The sequence below is a fragment of the Sinocyclocheilus anshuiensis genome, unplaced genomic scaffold, assembly GCF_001515605.1.
Source record: "Sinocyclocheilus anshuiensis isolate Anshui unplaced genomic scaffold, SAMN03320099.WGS_v1.1 scaffold1392, whole genome shotgun sequence".
NCBI classification, from domain to species: domain Eukaryota; kingdom Metazoa; phylum Chordata; class Actinopteri; order Cypriniformes; family Cyprinidae; genus Sinocyclocheilus; species Sinocyclocheilus anshuiensis.
Genome location: NW_015542476.1, coordinates 42,921 through 66,178, shown reverse-complemented (window position 1 = coordinate 66,178; position 23,258 = coordinate 42,921). Strand labels below are relative to the sequence as shown.

General features: G+C 41.4%; 1 protein-coding gene across 1 annotated transcript in view; it reads right to left on the bottom strand.

The window, feature by feature from the left end:
* Positions 1–23,258, bottom strand: part of LOC107693814 (fibrinogen C domain-containing protein 1-like) — a 65,407-nt gene that overhangs the window by 8,188 nt on the left and 33,961 nt on the right. Inside the window, exons 6-7 of the mRNA XM_016493336.1 lie at positions 17,783–17,879; positions 1,248–1,427 (exon numbers count right to left, since the gene is read on the bottom strand). Of these exons, the coding sequence (XP_016348822.1) occupies positions 1,248–1,427; positions 17,783–17,879 (277 nt within the window). The remainder of the gene's footprint in view (positions 1–1,247; positions 1,428–17,782; positions 17,880–23,258) is intronic.

Sequence of the window (23,258 nt, the reverse complement as noted above, 5' to 3'; positions counted from 1 at the left end):
ATTCAGTTTGAAATCAAAGTTGAAATCAAGCTTCCTTGTGCTGTAAGCTTTTGCAACAAAGTTACCCTATTTCAAATATACAGAATGAGCAAATGTTTAAGATTGAGATGTTTGTAATGGTAATTGATCAATGTTTATGTGTATGTAAATAAAATTGTTCATCATATAAAGTGAACATGTCTTTTGAGAAGACTTGGATGTATGTGGTAGTTTTGCCAATGGTATTGAAAATGATTGTTGAAAAAGTCGTCATGAAATCAAAAATGACCCTACTTACTTTTTTAGTGTACATTACTAGTCTTGTGGTGAACAATTAAACCGTGCAAGTCAGTACACTGGAAAAAATAAAAATTGTCTGCCATCGGGAGAATCCTCTTGTTAAGTCGTGACGTAAGGACTGCTGTTTCCGGGTCCAAGCCTCTGCTCATTTCACTTGAGAATTCTATCTCAGCAGCCATTTATGAGCATTACTTAATTAATATTACATATTTAAGCTAAGCAGGGTGTCTGGCAGAGCGTTAGGACCCAGAAGCGGTGAAGCGTGATATCAGATGTAACAAGCAGATATTCTTAACCACTCCAATCCGTGAATCTGCTATGAGCAAGAGGTGGAGTGGAGGTGCACCACAATAAAACTCCGCCCTTTATTCAATATTCAATATTCAAAAGTCAGTTGCAACTTCCGGTTCACGGGAACTGGATACTTTAATATTTATATATTTTAAGGTATTGAAGTGAGAAATTTCTGTATCGTGACCACCAATTTAACCAATTAAAAGTAGCTATTATCCACATAGATCTTTGATATGAATGAATATTTTTTGGTAATTCATTAAATATCACCAGCTAAAAAGTAACTAGTAACTAGTACTCTAAGTAGTTTTTGAGAAGAGTAATTTGTACTTTTACTTAAGTACTGTTTTGACATCAGTACTTTTACTTGTAATTGAGTATTATTTCAGCAATGTAACAGTACTTGTACTTAAGTACAAATTTTCAGTACTCTTTCCACCACTGGTATTAAGTGCCATAATTATCCTGTCTATGCCATCAAGCACTGAAGTTGACCAATTATCTGAATGAATAAGCACTTATTTTTGACAAAGATATAATCTTGCTAACTGATTTGCATACTGGGCCTTTCAAAGTTTCTTGAATATTAAGTGTGATTTAAATAAGGCATACTATTTACACAATAATGAAGATATTGATCCACGGTCTGTAAATATGTAAATATGTGTGTGTACCTGCAGTGCCGGTGTAATCAGCAATGGTGAGGGGGTAACCGTCATCCTCAGGATCAACAGAGAACAGCCCAACTCCAAACACGCCATACTGTGCAAAAGCTGTGCTGTTCTCAAAATCTTCAAGATCTATGCGCAGCTCGTAGTTTCCTTGGATAGACAGAGCATGGATTTGTTTCAACCCTGATGAAAGAAAGATAATTATTTTTAGTCATAGCGAGTGTAATTGGATTATGAGTGTAAAGTATGTATTAGGGCTGTGAATCATGTAAAATATTTATAATAAACAAAAGAGTTAAAAAAAATAATAATATTTGTTTAATGGATTTTTTAAAGTACTATTAAGTATTATCAGGGCTATATTGCCAATACCTTTGTTAAATGGATTTTTTTTTTAAGATTTTGAGCATAAAATGACTACAACCATTTAAGAATATATATTAATAATTTTAACATTTAGTAAGCAAACTGCAAATAATCAGAGTACTGTTCTTGTTTATCCTTTACAACAACTTAATGAATATATTCAAATAATAATTTTAATACACTTACAATGATCATCACATAAACCGATTAAAATAAAAGTCTCTTTTAGCTTTGCCTTTATTTCTGAAAATGAACTTGATGTTTCTGTCTATCATTGCTCTTTCTGCTCTCCTATTTTAATGAGATGTCTGTTTTGTTTCACTTCAGATCTTCTCAATGCATTCTTTTGTTAAATATGTAATAAAATTACTAGTCAAAACATTTAGCATCCATATTTTTATATGGATCCATTGTCCTTTCTATACACATTAGCAAAATATTGACTCTTCTATCCACACTTACAGCTGTGTGGCTTAATCTTGAAGATGGATTTTCAACAACCAAGTAAACAAATGCATAATGCAGCATGAGAATAAAACGCCACAGCACAGGAAGTGGTGAACCCCACAATCATAGCCTCAGTGACCAGAAAAAACTGAGTCTGCATTAATTATGTTAATTATTTGTAACGTGTTAAATAGCCAATATTAATCGCAAAAATAACATTATTTTTTCCTATCCCTAGTACCTAGGTTCATTTTCACTTTCTGTGGCTTGCATATAAAGCAATGCAATAAAACACTGAAATGCTCAAACATCTATTATTATGCAGAGCAAATGCATACTTTAAAAATTCATACATGGCTACTATGCATTAAAGCTGCATGGAAAACAACCACGTCGTAGGGGAGACTCGCTCTTTTCACATTTTGTTGTTTTTGTATCACATTTCCAGCACTAGTCCCACAAACACCAGATAGGAAAAGTCTTGCAGCACTGTTCTTACATATAAACACTGAGTTAAATTATCAAAATCAATTTGACGTGCAGGGCACAGTGTGACTACAAACATGCGTGTCTGGACAAGGAAAACTGATAAAGAAAACCAGAGGAGGGAAACGTACTTGGTTATTAACGTAACCTCGGTTCCCTGAGATACGGGAACGAGTACTGCGTCTTGCTTAAGATGCTAAGGGGAAAACTCTTTTTTCTCCGAATACTGAAGCCTTTTTCAATCATGCAGTGAAACTGCACGGCCATTGGTTCGTGCAGTGTATTAAAAACAAACCAATGGCTCGGCAGCGGAGTACGTTCCCTATCGATACTTCACTCATACTGCGTCTTGCTTAAGACGCTAAGGGGCACCAGTACAATCCCGCCATGCTATGTTAGAGGAATGACAAATGCTTAAACTTGCCTTGAGCACCAAGGGCCCAGAGGGACCAAGTAATTGCAGGGAAGCCCCACAGAAAGCAATAGGGCCAAACTCACAGAGGTCGGCCTGGAGCTAAGTAATCGTTCCCAGAAAAATTGTACAGCCTCGGAACCCAGTGGGGGCCAAGAGCGTACCGAGAAGGCAAATGCCTGATTTAGCACTGGTTTGCTAGAGTAAGTCCATTAAGCAGAAAGGACCCGAGCTTGTGAAGCCGGGACGTCCAGATTATAAAACCTGGTAAATGTAGACGGCAAGGCCCAGCCGGCCGCCGCACAAATCTCTGCAATGGAAACTCCGCTAGACCAAGCCCAGGAAGAGGCAACGGCTCTCATAGAGTGGGCTCTTACTCCCATGGGGCATTGAAGGCCCAAAGACGAGTATGCTAGCTTTATAGCGTCAATAATCCATTTGGAAAGTCTCTGCTTCATGACCGGAGACCCTCTGGTGCGGTCACCGAAGCATACAAAAAGCTGATCCGACCGTCTGAACGGGGCGGAACGCTCAATGTATATCCTCAATGCCCTGACGGGGCTGAGTAGATTTAGCTCTTGGTCCTGCTCCGAAGGAGGAAGTGCCGAAAGAGCTATGACCTGTGCTCTGAACAGAGTCGAGAGCACTTTAGGTACATAACCATGCCTCGGCTTCAGGACGACCCTTGAGTCGTTAGGCCCGAATTCGAGGCAAGTAGGGCTCACCGATAGCACCTGCAGATCACCCATACGCTTTACCGATGCTAACGCCAGTAGCAGAGCGGTTTTTAGCTTCAGGGGACGAAGGTCAACAGACTGTAGCGGCTCAAAGGGAGGGCTCTTCAGAGCACTCAACACCGTAGGCAGGTCGCATGTAGGGACGGTGACAGGGCGACGTGGGTTGAGCCTCCTAGACCCTTTCAAAAATCGAACAACAAGGTTGTTCCTGCCCACTGACTGGCCAGCTATAGGAGCATGTGAAGCTGCTATGGCTGCTACATAGACCTTGAGCATGGAAGGGGAATGACCTTTATCCAACAGCTCCTACAGGAAGGACAATATCAGAGATATGTTGCAGGAAATTGGGTCTACCAGAATGAAGAGGCGCTTCGAGGAGAGACCGCCCTGGCGATTTATATATGACACCACTGTCATGCTGTCTGAGCGGACTAGCACGTGGTGTCCCCTTAGGTCTGGCAGGAAGGTGCGAAGGGCAAAACACACTGCCAACATTTCCAGGCAGTTGATGTGAAGTCGACTCTCCTCTTTCGACCAATGGCCGAAAGCCGGTTTGCCATCGCACAGAGCTCCCCAACCCGTGTTGGAAGCGTCTGTCGAGACTACCTTCCTTCTGCAGACCATACCCAGGGGCATGCCCCGATCCATCCACTGAGAGTCTTTCCAAGGGGCCAGGGCTGCTACACAGGCCCGGCTTACCTTGACACGCATGCGTCCATGGCGCCAGGCGTGGGACAGAACTCGTGGTTTTAGCCAGTACTGAAGGGGATGCATGCGAAGCAGGCCCAGCTGAAGTACTGGAGACACAGAGGCCATGAGGCCCAACATTTTCTGAAACGCTTTGCGAGGGCAAAGGGCTCCAATTTCGAATGAGGCCGCGAGCTGCCGAATATCCAGTGCAACACCAGGCGGAGAAGTCAGACCATTTAAGGGCATAGAGCCGCCTCGTAGAGGGTGCTCTAGCCTGAGATATCGTGTTTAGCATGCTCTCGGGGAGGTCCGCAGGCTCCCGTTGAGAGGCCAGTGGTGCAGGGCCCACAGTTCGGGCTGGGGGTGCCATATCATTCTGTTCGCCACGGGGCTGCTATAAGCACTCAGGGTGATGGGCCATGGGGCTGCTAGAAGCAGCTAGGACAGCTCTGCGAACCAGTATTGGTTCCTCCAGAGCGGGGCCACCAACAGAACCCTGTGTTTCCGCTCCTTGATTCGCCTGATTACCTGTCATTCTGGCTGAGTCGAGAGCTGTTCCCAGGAACGATATCCGTTGGCTGGGAGACAACGCGCTCTTGGCAAAGTTGACCCTGAGTCCCAGGCACTGTAAGTGGCTGAGGAGTAAGGATCTGTGGGATACTAGCTCGTTCTCTGACTGGGCGAGGATGAGCCAGTCATCGAGATAATTCAGGATGCGTATTCCCATCTGTCTCAGCAGGGAAAGAGCCGCATCCATGCAATTTGTAAAAGTGCGGGGAGCTAGGGACAGTCCGAAGGGAAGGACCGTGTACTGATATGCCACTCCCTCGCAGGCGAATCTGAAGAACCGCCTGTGGTGTGGGGCTATCTGGATGTGAAAGTAGGCATCTTTCAGATCCAGCGAAAAGAACCAGTTCCGTAGGCACACTTGCGAGAGGATCTGCTTCAATGTAAGTCTCATGAGGGCGCAGTTCAGGTGTCTGAGATCTAGGATGGGCCTTAGGCCGCCATCCATTTTGGGGACGAGAAAATTAACGGCTGTAGAAGCCTGACTCGCTCTGCGCTGGAGGAACCATTTCTATGGCTCCTTTCGCCAGTAAATTAATCACCTCAGCGCGTAGGACGTGTGCATCCTCACTCTGAACCGAGGTGGAGACCACGCCGCAGAATCGTGGGGGTCTTCGAGCGAATTGCAGTGAATAACCTTGTTGCCGTCGACCGTAGTGAGGGCAGACGAAGAGGAGGTACGCAGGTGGGCCGAGTAAGGGGCGCGCCAAGATCTGGTGATCTCTTCGTGTACTTCCGGGAAGAATGGAGAAGCTCGTTGTCAAGGGGCTTGACGGTGCCTCGGTAAGAACCATTCGTCCAGGCGGCTGCGGGTGGGCTCCTCCGGCGGAGACCAATCCAAACCCAGCTCTTGAACAGCTTCAGACAGAATGCGGAAGAGTTTCATTCTATTATCCCCAGAACCCACCTTGACACCCCGGGGATGGCTCGCCAGTCCTCGGCCTGCGTGGCAAGGGGTTGGGTTTGATCGAACGACAGGCAGCCATGCGGGGACCCAACGCTCGTGAAATGCGGAAGAGGAAATTTGCTCTCTTTTTGAAAATGTTTGTGTTTTATTTTTCTCACTATAACAGCGGTAAGGAGACCGGAGAGTCGAGTAAGGGGACTTTATCCACGGTCTTGATCTCTGTGAGGGTCAACCATAGGTGGCGCTCAAGCAACACAAGGCTGGCCATGGATCTACCGATCGCCTGAGCTGTCATCTTTGTGGCGTGTAAAGCCAGGTCGGTCGAACTGCGTAGCTCTTTGAAAGCCGCGGGGTCCGGTCCAGACTCGTCCATTTTCTGGAGAAGTTTGGCCTGAAGGACCTGGAGGACCGCCATGGAGTGAAGCGCCGAGGCTGCTTGTCCAGCAGATGAGTAGGCCCTTCCAGCAAGTGCTGAAGTAGTCCTGCACGGCAATCCAAACCCAGCTCTTGAACAGCTTCAGACAGAATGCGGAAGAGTTTGGCATCCATGCCTGTGCTGGCAGCGCTGGGCTCTGCAGACGGCAGGGGGGCGGGCTCGAAAGTCGAGCCCGACAGCTCCTCCGCATCTGAGGCAGCCAGAGACACAACGTCGTCCATGGCGTCACACTCACTCCCACCGAATGAAACCAGATCGCTCGCAGCCGCAGAGGGATGCTGGTCCAGGTGAGAGAAGAGGACGGGGGAAGCTTTTCTATGTGGAGAGAGTGAGACATGTGGGGGCTCAGCCGGCATGAGTTCACTCGTCACCGAGCGCTGAGATCCTCTGCCCCGCTGCTTTTTCCTCACAGGTTCCTGGGAGGAAGGAAGCGGGAGGGCGCGAGGGGTGGAGTCACTTTCTGAAAAGAAAGCTATCCACGAGCGCAGAGGGGAGAGACTCATATCCTCGCAATGGGGACATTTCGTCTCGTTAAGTGCAGCTTCAGCGTGGGCAGCGTTCAAGCATGAAATGCACTGGCCATGACCGTCAGCTGCAAGGTAGCCCTGTACGAGCGACAGTAGCGGCGCGGCATTTGTAACAACGCCGGAAATTTGCTCTAGAAATTTGCTCTTATAGTCGCCGGATAGCGGCAGGGGACCAGGAGACCATGCTGCTGCAGACGCCGAAAGCAGCTGAAGAGCGGCGAAGTCAGCCGAGCAGAGAGGGGTCTTGATCCGCTGCGAGGCTTGTTCATGGCGAAGGCTTTTTAGTCTCGTAGTGCGAAGATCTGTAGTCGTCGCTGAAGGAGAATAAATCTGAGGATCCTATGGCGAAGTGCACGCTTATATAGCCAGATGCCCGCCCAAATTGGTGGGCTCTGGTGGGCTGAGCCGCCATAGGCTCGTGCAGCTCCATAGCCAAGCCATTGGTTCGTTTTTAATACACTGCACGAACCAATGGCCATGCAGTTTCACTGCGTGATTGAAAAAGGCTTCAGTATTCTGAGAAAAAGGAGTTTTACCCTTAGCACCTTAAGCAAGACGCAGTACGAGTGAAGTATCGATAGGGAACAGCAGCTTTCCATCAGTGCATACAAAACTGAGTCTCTTTTTGCTTCATTCAAAAAATAAATAAATAAATAAAATTATTTATTTTTGCAAAGAGGAAAAGAACCCTGCTACTTTCACATGCAATTTACATAACTTTAATTCAGGCTTAATTAAAACCCTTGAGACTTTCCCTGAGGCTCGTTTGGAATAATTAAACATTGGGAGTATTTTTCACCCTTCTTGCTTTTCTACCAAAGAAGGGGCCAAACAGGCAAGTCTGTGCGCATAAAACTCAGGTGTGCCTGAATTATCAATTAAACATTATTGTGAAGTAATTTCAAACGTAAGAGTTAAGCTGCATTTTGTCTTGAATTATCATACTGATTGCTCAATTAACAAGAGAGCGTGAATGTGAGTCAGAGTGTGCTGCTGGATGGCTTTATTAGGTAAATGTTTCTTCTTTGTTTATTACGAACTAAAGCAGAAATTACGATGAAAGATAATATATAAATTCCACATAAGAGCAGGGAATCATTACGGTTCTTCACTTTGTTCATGTAATGCTTATATTATGAATGGTCTAGTAAATATATAGTCTCTTATGCATTTTTGCAACAAAATCATCAGAGATGAAAAGCATAATCACTGTCTCCTCCTTGACAAAAGCAGACTGAAGACATAATGTTTAGGATAAACATTAAATCTTTTCATAAACACATTGTATTAACTACATTTACTGTATGCTTTTAGTAGATGCAAGATCCAAGGCAACTTACATTGCATTCAAACAGCATACATTTTTTTATTATATTATATTATACATATGAAAAATTGTATATATAACAAAAATGTAATTATACAAAACCCAATTCAATTAACCCCAATTTACCCAATGGACGGCATCCTCAAATGTCCCTAAAAGGAGATTTTGCCAGATTTATCTGACCTCTGGGGACACATTAGTCCCCAAACCACAGCTAAGCAAACCCCCATGCACACATATTTAGAAAATGCACATGATAGATCATATATACTCTCGCTCTTCTAAAGTGCACATTCTGTGACTTCTGACAGATGCCCTGCTATTGTGATATGGGCAGTCAACACCCGTGAAGCCTGGGCAGTTCCCATTTAACAGTAAACATAAATAGACACTGATATATTGAGGCAGAAAGCGGATTGTGTGTTGAGCACAAATTTAAGAGAGCAGCACAATAAAAAGCCTACGGGCACCGGCAGTCACACAGCACATCTGTGATAAATACCACTCTAAAAATGACATATTCCTGCAATTATGCAGGGAAAAATTGGGTCAGAGCAATACATAACATTTCAAAGCTCCTCTAGGTTACTATACACACACACAAACACACTCTCAACGAATACAGATATCATAGTAAAACAGGAAACATAAAACATTTATTCTAGATGTGCATAATAAACACATGTTAAATTGTTAGTCATTTAAATAATGGTGCTATATTCCATCTTCTGCCAGCTAAACAGACAAAAGACAGCATCTGGATTCTGATTAATATGTTAATGTCTGCAATTTGCACCTGATTTGAGTGAAACAATAGTCTGGCTCATTAACAATTTATACAGACTGTGCACAGCTATACTTTTCTTTTTGCCATGGTAAAAGGTTCAAATATTAATGATTTATTTGCTTAGATTTGAAAAGTATGTTGTGAGGAAAATGCATTGAGTAGTTATAAATATCTCTCAAGACATTTTTCCACATCCTCATGGTTTTACTCCAGGAAACAGAAACATCACTTGAATCAATACACTCTATCTTTTTCTCTTTCTGTCCTCTTTCAGTGACATTTCTGCATGTTAAAATATTCATAATGCTTTTTCTCTATATATGTGACTCCATGCAAAAGAAAAAGAAAGAAATAAGGGGTAGAGGATAAAGAACTCACAGGAAGCAACGTGAAGTGTGCGTTTGGTGAAGAAGAATGAACAAGAGGCATGAATAGTGCGATGGAGAGATGGAGGGCAGTGTAGAGGGCAGAAAGTGGAGGGGTGTCTTTGAACACCTGTCTATTCTCTCTCTTTCTTTCCCATCAAGACGAGAGAAGAACAGAAAGGATCTCCCACAGACTTCAAAGGGAGAAGCTCGGGGGGGAGGGACACACAAAAAACACCAACGTGTTGACAAGATTCAAAGGTTTGTGATAAAGAATCCACACGCACACTCACAAATCGGCAAAAAGTATCATTCTCATTCTCATATTTTTTTTCTGGTGACCACTGTAAAGAGCTTTTGAAAATGCAAGATAAATGTTAACCGTTGTTATGTTTCCGGCGACACTTTTAACCTGATTTCCAAAACCAGATTAATGCAATATTCTGGTTTGTAGAATAAATAATATAAATTCTAGAATAAAATAAAATGGTGGCAAATGTCTGTATTAATTTTGGGTAATGTAAAAACCTTAATCAAAGTAATCACCATAACTTCATTTACATCCATTTGTAATTGTAATTTTTTTAATAACATGTAAGTGTAATGTGGTGTTTGGGTTTTGTCATGTTCATGTTTTCCATGTCTTTTATTTTGTAATTGTTTCCTGCTGTTAGTGTCATGCTTCCCTTGCCTCATGTCTCTCTGCCTTGTGTATGTGTCATGCTCTCATTGGTTATTGTCTAGTCATGTGATTCCCTTGTCTGTGTTATGTTCTCATTGGTTGCTTTAGTCATGTGCCTTGTTCCCATTGGTTTGTTCTTGTCATGTGACCCTCTTGTTTGCTATAAGTAGCCATCATGTTGCCATTGTTGCTTGTCGTGTATTGAAGTTGTAACCCGCTGTTGGTGAGTCCTGGTCATGCCAAGTCAAGTCTGTTTTAGTCAAGTCTGTTCTAGTCAAGTCTGTTCATGTCAAGTCAAGTCTCGGATTATTGTTTGGATGTTTGGATCACCTTTGTAAATAAAACTGCACTTGGGTTCTCACTACACTCACCTTCAGTGGATGAATCGTTACAGTAAACCAATTAATAAGTAACAGTTCTTGAGTTGTTTGTTTGAGTTGTTATTTTTTTTGCTACGAGCAACACACGCACGCACGCACACACACACTTGTATACAAAGTTCTAACACCGGTTGTAACACAATCTGACATAACGGCATCATTATTCACATGGCACAGCTGACTAGTTCTTTTCGTAAAAGCAGCCAATGAGATTGCTGCTTAACATTCAAATACTCGGCTAGAGCTTGCTGTAGCAGTTGCAGCACATATCAGAAACCCTCCACCTTCCCCAGCTCCACCTGTGTAGATCTGCTATGGGGTGATTTTATGTATGTTATACATGGGGGTTATTTCATGTTATATGTGCAACAGCAGTATTTCTTACATGCTCACAGCAGCATGTCTGTGGATGTATTGGCAGAAGATCTGTTCCGCCAAGACTAAACACATTAACACCGTCATGTACATTACCATGCTAAAACTCTCAGAGAGTTGTCATGACAGAAATAGTAAAAAAAGAACATTTCAATAGCTGTGGAGCATGTAAAATCCTCTTTTCTGTAATGAAGTTATGGTTTTGTTTTTGGCCTCAATCAATAATGTAGCTTCTTATGTGTCCTGAGGAGCAAAACTAGATGAAAACAGTGGGATGGATGCCCTGAGCTACACCAGTGAGCTCTGAATCAGTGTGGATGAGGTTTCATCACCTATTTTCACTGTGTTCTAGAATCCAGTTACAGAAGGAAAACCTAAGTTTGAAGAGCAGCTCAGAAAAAGTGACACCTGAGGGGGAAAAGCAGCTATATAGTCTCTAGCTCACTTCCTGACACATAGTGCGTGTCACAAGTTTGAAGATGTTCAAAAGCAGAGAGCAGAGCTAGAGAAATGACTCCTCAGCAGAGCTGTACGCAAAACCAGAGTATCTAGCCAGAGTCAGAGACGAGTTCCATTTGAGACATAATCTGTCTTTCCAAACATTTACAATGTACCTTTAGTAATCATTATTCAAAACAACCGATGAAATTTTCCTTTTTTTCTGACTAGCAATGGAAATCCTTCAGACTAAATAAGATGAACTCTTACAGTACATTACATGTTTCTTTTTCTTGAAAATGTGGTTTCAAGAAGTTGCCATGATGAAAACCTCAAGAGCAAATCAAAATATTACTACAGAGAACAGATAAAACACTGTATTATAGTCTACAGTTTTATGAGTTCCAGAAAAAAAAGATTCTCAGTACATGATCTACAGCCATATCAAAAGATGGGCAAACAAAAAGATGAGAGGTCATGCTGATGATACAGTATCACAGGGGTCATATTTGCTGAATCAAAGGTAGAACTGCAGCTTAATAATATAAGAGCTCAGCAGATTTACACAGAGTATATACGAGTCATTCATAAAATTGAATGGTCTATCAATTTTCCTCCATATAACTGCATTTTGAAAGAATTTTGAATACATTCCTGCTGACAAAAACACACAGCCTTAAATTGATAGTTGACATACATAAAAAAAAACTTTGACATACTTTAAAAAAAACATATAAAAATTACAAAAATAAAACAAAACACTGAGGCATTTCTCAAAATATATTCTTTTGTGTTCCACAGAAGACAAAGTCATACAGATTTGGAATGACATGAGTGTAGGTACATTTTTGAGTGAACTGTCCCAATAAGCTGGTTTAAGATGGTCTCCCGGTGTGGCAAAGCTGGTCTTTAGTTAGTATGACAGGTGCCCAAAACAGCTCTATAACAAGCCACAAAAAAAGGGGAAAAAAAAACGTAGGCCGGCTTCAGATGTATTTTTTCCATCTCTGATGTTGTTTAAATAACATTCAGACTAATTTAATAATGCTTTCAGCAACCGATAGATTGTAGTACTCTAAGCTCCATTTAACATATTTTAGCATATTTAAATCTTTTCTGAAGAATTGTGCTGATTTTCTCCCACAATCAGTGCTGAAAACATGACAAAAATGCACTGATTTCCACCGAGAGTGATCCAAGAGCAAAACAAGATGATTAACAGAGATGATTAGTACACTAATGGAGGCTATTAAGGAGAGAGAGAGCTGCAGAATGAGAAGGGGTTGGGGATTTGAGAGGAAAAAAGTGTTTAAAATGGACAGAGATGACATACAACGCAAGGAGATGCGAAAGAGGAGAGCCTCTGTGTGTGTGCACGCTTCGGGTGTGTGCAGCTTTATGCACAGGAAAAAGCACACAAATACTGAATTGAGTTCTCTTGTGTCTCTTCTTGCACTGGAATGGTTTGAAATTATTTGAATGTGTAAATTGGCAAGACAAAACACATACAAATGATAAACTTTCACTTTATGATGGTTAAATTTTGCAATGAATCTGTGAATTAATGGCATCAAAACCTTTGAAATTCCCTGATTCAGACTGCTATAATTTTGTGTAGTTTAGAAAATATTAGATTCCCCATTTCTGCTGAACTGTAGTGTTGGGTAAACTATCCCTCTAAGCTGTATTCCCAGTGGGGGCCATTGGCTATAGATGCCACACTGTAGACAAAAAACTAACTCACACACTCTGTGAACCACCTACACACTGCAACACAAAGCTGCTGGAGCTGTAATAGTTTAGTAGAGATTACCACAGTTTGCCATCACTGGCCCAGTCTAAAGAGCTTTTATAAACCATCTGATATTCAGACTCCTGCCCTGCTTTAAAGAAATAGTTCACCCAAAAATGACAACTTACTACAATACATCTCATCCTCATGGACTGAACCAGATTTGACTGTTCTTGCTGTGAGATGTTACTTCCCTCTTCCACCAAGGCACTTGCAATTTCCCGGACACGTCTGGAGGTACACTTGGTTTGACACTGTGAGGACGATCAGCCGGGCTGGGCATCTGGGCATCTTTATTCTGGTGTTTTTCAACATCAGTAGAAAGGTCTCTTTAATGTCCAAAATTATTTTAACTGTGACATTAATTGCCTTCCAATTAATTTCAAACCACAAGTGTCTTAAGGACTGTTCCACATGCGGAATAAATCTTTAATCATTTTTGCAAAATAATCATTACATTACATTTTTTTTTTTTTTAATTTGTAATTTTAGTTGGCTATATATATATATATATATATATATATACACTGTATTAGGGCTGTCAAAATTAATGCGTTAACGCATGCGATAATTTTTTTCAGTTTAACGCGTTAAAAATATTTAACGCAATTAGCGCAGGGGCGGAGCTAAGCTTGGCCACCCCACTCTTTTTTCTTGACAAGAATTGCGTTTATTTAGATGCAGAACATATTTACGACCACATCAAACAGCAGACTTTTCAGATGCGCACTCCAACTTCGCCTCAGCGCCAGGTGCAAGTCAAACAAGCGTGAAAAAGGTACAAGTGACAAGGGAGCTTTAGTAGAACAACAGTGAACTGCAATCAGATGAGATGTTGTCAGGTAAAAACTAATTTTCCTGTCCTGTCAGCCATTATACTGTGCTGGTAGCACATGCTCTTCAATTGCACGCGCAAAAGGGGTGGTGCGTGCTGTAGCCTATACCATTTCATATTAAAGTGCAAAAGAAACAACAAGCATGCAATATTGTACTTATGTCATCAGTTAAGTCATGAAGTTACCAAAAAGGCGATTAAATCTACCTTAAAACTGTACATGCATTTAAGTATTTGCTATATATGAGTCATATTTTAGAACATGTCTATGAAATGCAGTGGTTTTCAAAACTGTTCTGGAGCAGCCCAGCACTGTCTCCCTCATCTAACACCCGATTCAACTCGTCAGCTTATTAGTAGAGACCTTAAAACCTGAAGTGAGTAAGAAAATGTAAAGAGCTGTGAGAAAATTCGATGCGTGTCAGATCCAAAATTAAGCAGCCAAATTAACCTAATAACCCAGCAGCTGTGATGTCTCTTAATCAAAGAACAAAAGAAAAAAAGGAAATCAATAGCTTTTGTAGCTTTAAGGATTCCTCTATATTTCGTTTAGAATTTAGTGTTTGATAACTTTATTCAATTTCTGTGTATTTCCTACCTGTTGGAGGCACAGGTAGCTACGAATGACATTTATTATAATGGGTTTATGTGAAGAAGTTGTTATTTTTTAAAGTCTAAGAAATGTTAGAATTGATAGCTCTCAATTATACTGTAATGTTGAATGGCAATAGTAAATGGCTGAATATTAGTGAAAAGAAAACTATTTTATAGAGACAACAGTAGTAGACAGCAGTATTGGTATGAGTTATACTTGCCTTCAGTCATAAAAAAGATGCCATTAAACACATATTTAAAATATAATGTCTTTATGTTGTTTCTGCTTCATCTTGATTATTGAATGTGAAATTATTGCAATATAAAATTATATTTAAAAACTTGAATGTTAGGTGGGAGAGAGAGAGGAGAATCTTTCTTGATTTATAGAATGTACATCTTTGACTGTAAGAAGATCTTGCCTTGAAGTCCCACATCAAAGGGATTTTTCAACACATGACCCTCCTACTGGCCATTATACTGTATTATATGAACCTATGTTCGAGCTGTTAGTCATAGATGGAATGTCTGTGTGAAACTTTAAGCATGTGTACATTGCGTCAGTCAGTACTTGATCTAATATGCACTTTCTTTCTTTTTTTCTATGCTCTTTCTCTGACTCACTGGGTCCATAAAATAGAAAAATAAAGAAAAACTATTTTTATATTTTTCTTTGATCTGACGTATGACCTCTTTCATTTCATCTTTCTCTCCCACATTTCTATTGACCATAACAGATGAACTACAAAAATGAAAGAGAACTGAATGACTTCACAATCCTTGCCGCCTGTCCTTTGTTGAGTATGATGCTGCCTGGCTTTGTCCTTATTGCTTGAAAATCGTTAAGTCAAAGGTTTAAAAAAAGTTTGTGACTTTTCAAGTAAATCTAATTAATGATGGTAACATAACGCAGGTTCATGAAAGGAGGTCTATGACTCCTGCTTCTTTTCAGACATAAAATTAAATAAAAAAACTGCATAAAATCAGTGCAATTGAGGTACTGCTATGCTACAAGCAATATACATTTAACTCCAATCCTAAAGGAGTGCATGCTGCCAAAAATAAAAAATAATCACTAAATCAATATAAGTCAGCTTGGTAGACCTGTACTTTTGAGCTCAAGCAGTTTTGTAATTTGGCAAAGATTGCAGCCCTAGACTGAAATGGGAGGGGAAGCTCTATTTTTCAAAATTCAACCACTGTATATCATAAAATTAGCCCCATTTCATCCAACAAGAGCAGCCTCTGCCATCACCATAACTCTGATGAGCCTTCAGTGGAAGTGTTTGATGACATGGAGGGTCAAGGATAAGGAAGAAAAATCAGTCATGAGGGAATTTGATTGGTTAAAAGGAATATGATGTAAGTTTTATCTCAAGGGTAAACAATGTCCATGAGTGTGAGAAGCTATACACGGCCACTATGGACACTATAATATCGCCTGCTACTCTTGTCCCTCTCTCAGCCTGTGGGGCATAAGCAGAACAGGACACTATAGAAACTGCAATGACTGCCAACCTTCTGCAACGCAGCTAACAAAGAGTTTGTGCAGAGAAACAGGGTATGTAAGTTCACACTTGACTAAACCAAACTGTATGTCTCTTTGATGATAATCTACTTAACATTTGGAAAGACAATGAGAATCTATTTCCATGTATAAGTATGCCCTGAAGCACAAGTGCCTCACTTGGCCACACCAGCAGAAGTGGGGTGGCAGCATTAGAAACAACTGTATCTTCTTCCACGTTCCCATGGGCCTGACTGATGCCACATCCATCTGTCTTCCTGCATCCGTTGCACCAATTTATGACCTCACACATTCTGTGTGTGAGTGTGTGTTTGAGTTATGTCCTTTAAATTCCCTGTACATCCTCTCTCTCTCTGTATCTTAGCAGAGAACAACAAGCCAGTCGCCACTGCTCATCTCATCAAGCATACAGAGGAACAAAAACACTCACGCAGACCAACAAACACAATAATGATTCTAGTTTAAACCTCTCTGCTGGTTAAGAGCATGATTATAGCGCTTTGGCTGTCAAAAGTCATTTTGGCTTGCAAAAACAGTAAACACGGCAATTTGGGCTTACTTGTTGATTTGATTCCCGCTTGCTACATGGAGTGGAAGAAAAGCAGAGGGAAAGAGTTGCTGCTGCTCATCCACAGATCATGTGGAGATAGATGTTTAGCGCTCTAATTCAGTGCTTTTCAGTTTCTAGGTTAGACCAACAAATAAATATGTTTAAGGGATGATACACAATCATATGGAAGCCCGTTTCCGCCACTGAATAAAAAATTTAAAAAAAGGTAATTGTGACTTTTTATCTCACAATTCTGACTTTTTTTCTCAGAATTGCATGATATAAACTCGCAATTGCGAGACATAAAGTCGCAATTCTGAGAAATAAAGTCAGAATTGCGTGATATAAACACAATTGCGAGTTATAAAGTCAGAATTGCGAGATATAAAGTCAGAATTCTGACTTTTTTTCTCAGAATTGCATGATATAAACTCGCAATTGCGAGACATAAAGTCGCAATTCTGAGAAATAAAGTCAGAATTGCGTGATATAAACACAATTGCGAGTTATAAAGTCAGAATTGCGAGATATAAAGTCAGAATTCTGACTTTTTTTCTCAGAATTGCATGATATAAACTCGCAATTGCGAGACATAAAGTCGCAATTCTGAGAAATAAAGTCAGAATTGCGTGATATAAACACAATTGCGAGTTATAAAGTCAGAATTGCGAGATATAAAGTCAGAATTCTGACTTTTTTTCTCAGAATTGCATGATATAAACTCGCAATTGCGAGACATAAAGTCGCAATTCTGAGAAATAAAGTCAGAATTGCGTGATATAAACACAATTGCGAGTTATAAAGTCAGAATTGCGAGATATAAAGTCAGAATTCTGACTTTTTTTCTCAGAATTGCATGATATAAACTCGCAATTGCGAGTTATGAAGTCAGAATTGTGAGATAAAAAGTCGCAATTACCTCTTTTATTTTTTATTCAGTGGCGGAAACGGGCTTCCATACAATCAGGCTGCCATTATAGCACAATCCCTGACAGATCTGTGACGTGTACTGTTGACTGTATGACTCTCTGCAGGTCTAAAAGGTCTATAGGGTGCAACATTCAGAAATTACTTCTTGAATTTGAAATGATGTAGCAAACAGAATAAATAATTGCAATTTTAATTATAATGACAGATAGCTGGACTGACATGTGACTGCACAGATGTGTGGAAACACCTAGGAATGGGTGTAATTGTCTAGGTGTCTGTGGTTGAGAGGTGTTGGCAGCTTTTTACACTGATAATTAAAAAAAATCACAGTTTATGCTCACATGCTTTCTCTCTGTCACAAACACAAATACACAACTTACCAAGCCAGTACTCTCCAGTGATTTTGCCAAATCCTTCCCTGTAGGAGTCCCACTCCCTGAAGAAGTTCACAGACCCATCCTCCCTCCGCTGGATTACCTGACAAAAAAAGCAGAAACAGAATAATAATTAACAACAAATTTGTTTCAAAACTTTGTTAGTGGGTTGCATGATGTTCTTCAGATAACTTCTGAACAACAGGAAAATGTCCTGTTGTGTTCTAATGTATGATGTATGTGTGTGAGCTTGTGCATTTGAATAAAGTAGGCCTACTGTGTGATTTTAGGGCTCTTCCTCAGAGTAAATCCATGATAAGAGTGAAAGATTAAACTCTCTCAGCAGAGACTGATATGAGACCTGAACAAACATCACGATGGAACAGCTCAGCATTGTGATCTTAAGGATAATATAATTTAATGGAGTATGCTATCTTGATTTAGTCAAGACTGACTCAGAAGAGTAGGACTTACAGAGCTCATAGTCCATTTGCGTATAGACACAATCACATACTGTACAGTGCCATGCAAAAGTTTGAGTGCACTTCTATCATGCATTTTTTTATTCTTTAAACTATATGACTAGTTTGAGTCACTTTGAATTAAAAAAAGACTGAAATGAAAAAAAAATGAATATCAGAATGTCTCAGTATTTGAGCTGTCCCCCTTTTGCATTAAATGACAGCAGCACTTAAACTGCATGAACTCCACACATTTGTGTAAACAAATTGTGAAGTAAACTAAAACCAGTAACTTAGTATGAAATGTTGGATCAACATATTATATTGGAACAAATTTTCTACTAAACAATCCTAAGTAAAACTCTATCCCCTAACAAACCCCTAAAATCATTAAGAAATTGCTGCTAAAATGTTTTAAACACCTGAAAACCAGTGTTAACCCAAACCCTAAAATCTGAATGGTTGGTTAAAAGGTTGTTGAAGGATAAAAACATGTTTACAGTGTTTTCAAAAGGATTTTGCCAGTGTACAACTGTCACAATATCTGGTTGGTGTGCCCATGTAAGGCCACTAGAGTAGGCCACGTTTCTTTATTGTGTTTGTTTCTCTGGACTTCAGTTCCCATCACCCTTTGCTTTGACAAAGTGAATCTAATGAATCTTCACAGTCTCTGTCTCGCAAGCGAAGGTCAAGGAGGAAGAGGGCAGCAATGACTACCCCGGTGGTTCCGAGTCTGGTGGTCCTGGAGGACCCGACTGTGGTGCTATCGAGTCCGGTGGTCACGGAGGACCCGATTTTGGTGGTCCCGAGTCTGGCGGTCCTGGAGGACCCGACTCCGGTGGTATCGAGTCCGGTGGTCCTGGAGGATCTGACTCCAGTGGTCCCGAGTCCGGTGGTCCTGGAGGATCTGACTCCAGTGGTCCCGAGTCTGGTGGTCCTGGAGGACCCGACTCTGGTGATCTCAGAGCTCGCCACAGAACTGCCCAATTTCATTGCTGCTGCCATTTTCAAGAAGGCCGTCTTTGCCTTTGGACTCTGGACTGTCCTGCGTGCTTGGGAGCATTCAGAGTCCACTCATGAACCTGCTCCAGTCCGGGAGCCCTCAGAGTCCACTCCAGAGCCTGCTCTTGTCCAGGAGCCCTCAGAGTCCACTCCAGAGACCGCTCCAGTCCAGGAGCCCTCAGAGCCCACTCCAGAGTCTGCTCCAGTCCGGGAGCCCTCAGATTCCACTCCAGAGCCCACTCTAGTCCGGGAGTCCTCAAAGTCTGTTCCAGCCTATGAGTCCATTGCAGAGCCCACTCAAGTCTACGAGTTCATTCCAGAGTTCTCTCCAGTCTATGAGTTCACTCCCGAGCCTGCACCAGTCTACGAGTTCACTCCAGAGCCCACTCAAGTCTACGAGTTCACTCCAGAGCCCACTCAAGTCTACGAGTTCACTCCAGAGCCCGCACCAGTCTATGAGTCCGCTCCAGAGCCCACTCAAGTTTATGAGTTCACTCCTGAACTCTTAGTCTGCCCTTTTACGGTCAAGGAGACTGTTGCTGAGCTGCCCGTCTGTCCTTTTGCAGCCGTTGAGGCTGTTACTAAACTCTGTGCTCTTCTTTTCAGTCCTGCCTGGCCCGTTAGGTTGTTCATCTGCCTTGTCAGCTCCGCTGAGGTGGTTGTCAGCTCCACCTTTACGGTCTGCCATGCTCCTGACTCTGCCCTGGTCGCCTGCCCTGCCGGCCCCGCCCTGGCACCCTTGTCTGCCTCTGTCTCTAGGCCCTCTTCCACTACACGGGCCTGGCCCACCCCCCCTCCACCTAATCCGCCTCCGTTCCACCTCCCCCCTGGACTTCTTTGACTTTTTATGGAGCGTCTGGTATCCTTAAGTGGGGGTTTATGTCACAGCCAGCAGCTGGTATGCCTTGACAGCCACCAGAGGGCATTCTTCTGGATTATTGTTTGTTTTGTATTGGACTTCATTTCCCATCACCCTTTGCTCTCTCAATCTGATCTCATTGTTTCCAGCTGTGTGTGATTAGTCTTGTTAGCTCCTCTATATATACCGTGTTCTGTGTGTCTTTTGTTGCTGCAGTATTGAGTTCTGTTATCTGGTTTTCTGTTCTCAGTTTTTGTGGGTTCCTCAGCCCGCCCCCCTGATCCGCCTCCTTTCCACCTCCCTCCTGAACTTTTTTGTGTTCTGGTGGAGCATCTGGTATCCGCTCCTTAAAGGGGAGGTAATGTCACAATGTCTGGTTGGTGTGCCCATGTAAGGCCACTAGAGGGCACATTTCTTTACTGTGCTTGTTTCTCTGGACTTCAGTTCCCATCACCCTTTGCTTTGACAATCAAGTCTCAATTCATTCAGCTGTGTCTCATTTCCTTGTTAACTTATCCTCATATAAGCCCGGTTCTTTGTGCCTTTGGTTGCTGGTTTATTATTTTCTGTTATGTGTTTTCTGATGCTCTGATTTTGATTATTCTTTGTTTTGGGATTTTTTACAATAAATTATGCTTTTGGATCTGCTTGTTTTGGAGCATTCAGTGATGACGACAACAACAAGCAGAGGAGGAGGAAAGTTGAATTAGAGTTCAAATTTTAGCAAGAAGGACATTAAAGATGATGCGTCCTAAGAAAGTGCAATAGCGGACATGCACAGAATAAAAGAGATCAAATGTGCCAGCATAATGAGTCTGTCAAAATCACTGACACTAGTTTTGACTGTTGTCTGTGTGAGAGTTTTTTTTTTTTTTTTAATGGCACAGAAGGGCAGTCAGTGCAATATGGTAATCAGAAACAACACTCAGGGGTCTGTGTTTGTTCTTCTGCATTATCTGTAATCCCTCTGGGTAAATGGCATGTTTGCAAAACACAATGCGTCTAACGCATTTCATTTCTCCTATCACACTAAAATGTCTGGTCAGTTGGAGTCATGAACAGGTGGACTTTGTTTTCTGTTGAAATTCGGTAGCGACGAGAGATGGGGAGGGAAAGGGGTTGATCCAATACGGGATGACAGTTGTCAGTCATCTTAAAGGTTTCGCTCTCTCCCGCATCACTCCCACCCTGTAGCTGCCCTGGAGGCTCCTGGGAGATCAACCCTGCCTGCACAGAACTGAGGCAGACACCAGTCAAGGTTGAAATTACACATGCATCCACACACACGCATACAATCATGCCTGTGTGTTATCTTGCCTTTTTTCAGTAGATTGAAGGCAGGCAAGAAGTGAAGGTCAAAGGGCCATTGACCATCACTGTCTAACAACAGTGTCAGCAGAGGCAGAGAAACAGACAGTGAGAGAGAGAGAGGGAGTATTAAAGGTCAAATTAGAATCGGTCGACCTCTTTCTCGCTGTCCCTGTCACCTAACAGCTTTCAGGAATGAAGCAATCCCTTTCCAACAAATACACATAAAAGAACGACTTTCATTTGTAATGTGAAACTTTTATCTAAAATGATTGTGGTTAGTTTCCCTTATTTTTAAAGGGATAATACACACACACACACACACACACACACACACAATCCGTCATTTACTCACCTTCATGTCATTGCAAACATTGAAAAATTATATTTTGAAAATGTTTGTTGTTCTTGTCTATACAATGAAAGTCAATAGAAATCAAAGCTTTCAAGCTCCAAAAAAGTGTAAAAATTAAAGTTAAAATTAATTTCCAAAAGGCTTGACTGGTATATCAGATCAAAATGTAAATTAAAATGTAATACACTCTCAATGAAATATGGCTATATAAACTTCACAAATGTCACCGTGCTTGATCATATGAAATGAGAAAAGAAATTTGATGTTAGTTGAGGTTTGTGTTGCCATATTTGATGTAGTCTGTGTACATTTCTGAAAATTTAAATCTGTTCATCATAAAATGATCGTGCTGCTTCAGAAGACTTAGCATAAACCAGTAGGGTCATATGAATTACTTTTTACCCTTTTTGGAGCTGGCAAGTTTTGAATTAATAGTAATAATGTGCACAAAAACAGCTGACAATTCTTTAAAACATTTTTTTTATTATTCTACTAAAGATGGTGGATCCTGTAAATGGACCTTAAAAATGAATGGAATTTCACACAGCTAGTAATATACACTAAATAATAATTCACACTACACATCTGAGGAAAATGTTAGTTTGTAGTCTCTATCTATTATTCAGGTGGGGGAAAAAAATCACCAAAAGCTTCAATGAGCTGTTTCATGTCATTCACACAATCAAAAGACTTAATGTCACCTCACATACAGTGTGTATAGAAAATAATCACTCCCCTTTAAAATAATCACGTTTTGTTGCTTTGCAGACTGAATTGAAGACGGACACAGTTTTTGTTTTATCCACCATGTTTTATTTACTCTTATAAATACAGCTACTTATAACATCTTATAACAACAATGTGCAACTTATAACATCTAAGTGAAAGCTATAACACCAACATTTCAGTCCTTGGTAGTGCAACTGCAGCAAGCACAGTGAAGTCTATTATTAAGAAGTGGAAGGTATTGGTACAACACAGACCCTCTCTGGATCAGGACGTCGCTCCAAACTGGATGAAAGAGCCAGGAGGAAACTGGTCAGAGAGGCTCCCAAGAGGCCTACAGCGACTCTGAAGCAGTTGCAGGAATTTATGACAAAGAGTGGTTATTGTGTGCATGTGACAACAATATCACAAATGTGGCTTGTATGAGAGGGTTGCAAGAAAAAAGCCATTCCTCAAGAAAGGCCACATGCAGTCACAACTGAGCTTTGCCAAAACGCACCTTGAAGATTCTGAGGCAGATGAGACTAAAATTGAATTATTTGGCCTCAACACCAAACAATATGTCTGGCGGAAATCCAATACAGCTCACCATCCAAATACCAGCATTCCTACAGTAAAGCATGGAGGTGGTAATATCCTGTTATAGAGCACAGGTCAAGATGGAAGGAAAAATGGATGGGGCAAAAAAACATCAAATTCTCGAGGAAAATCTGCTGCCCTCTGCCAGAAAGTTGTCAATGGGAGGAAGGTTTACCTTCCAACATGACAATG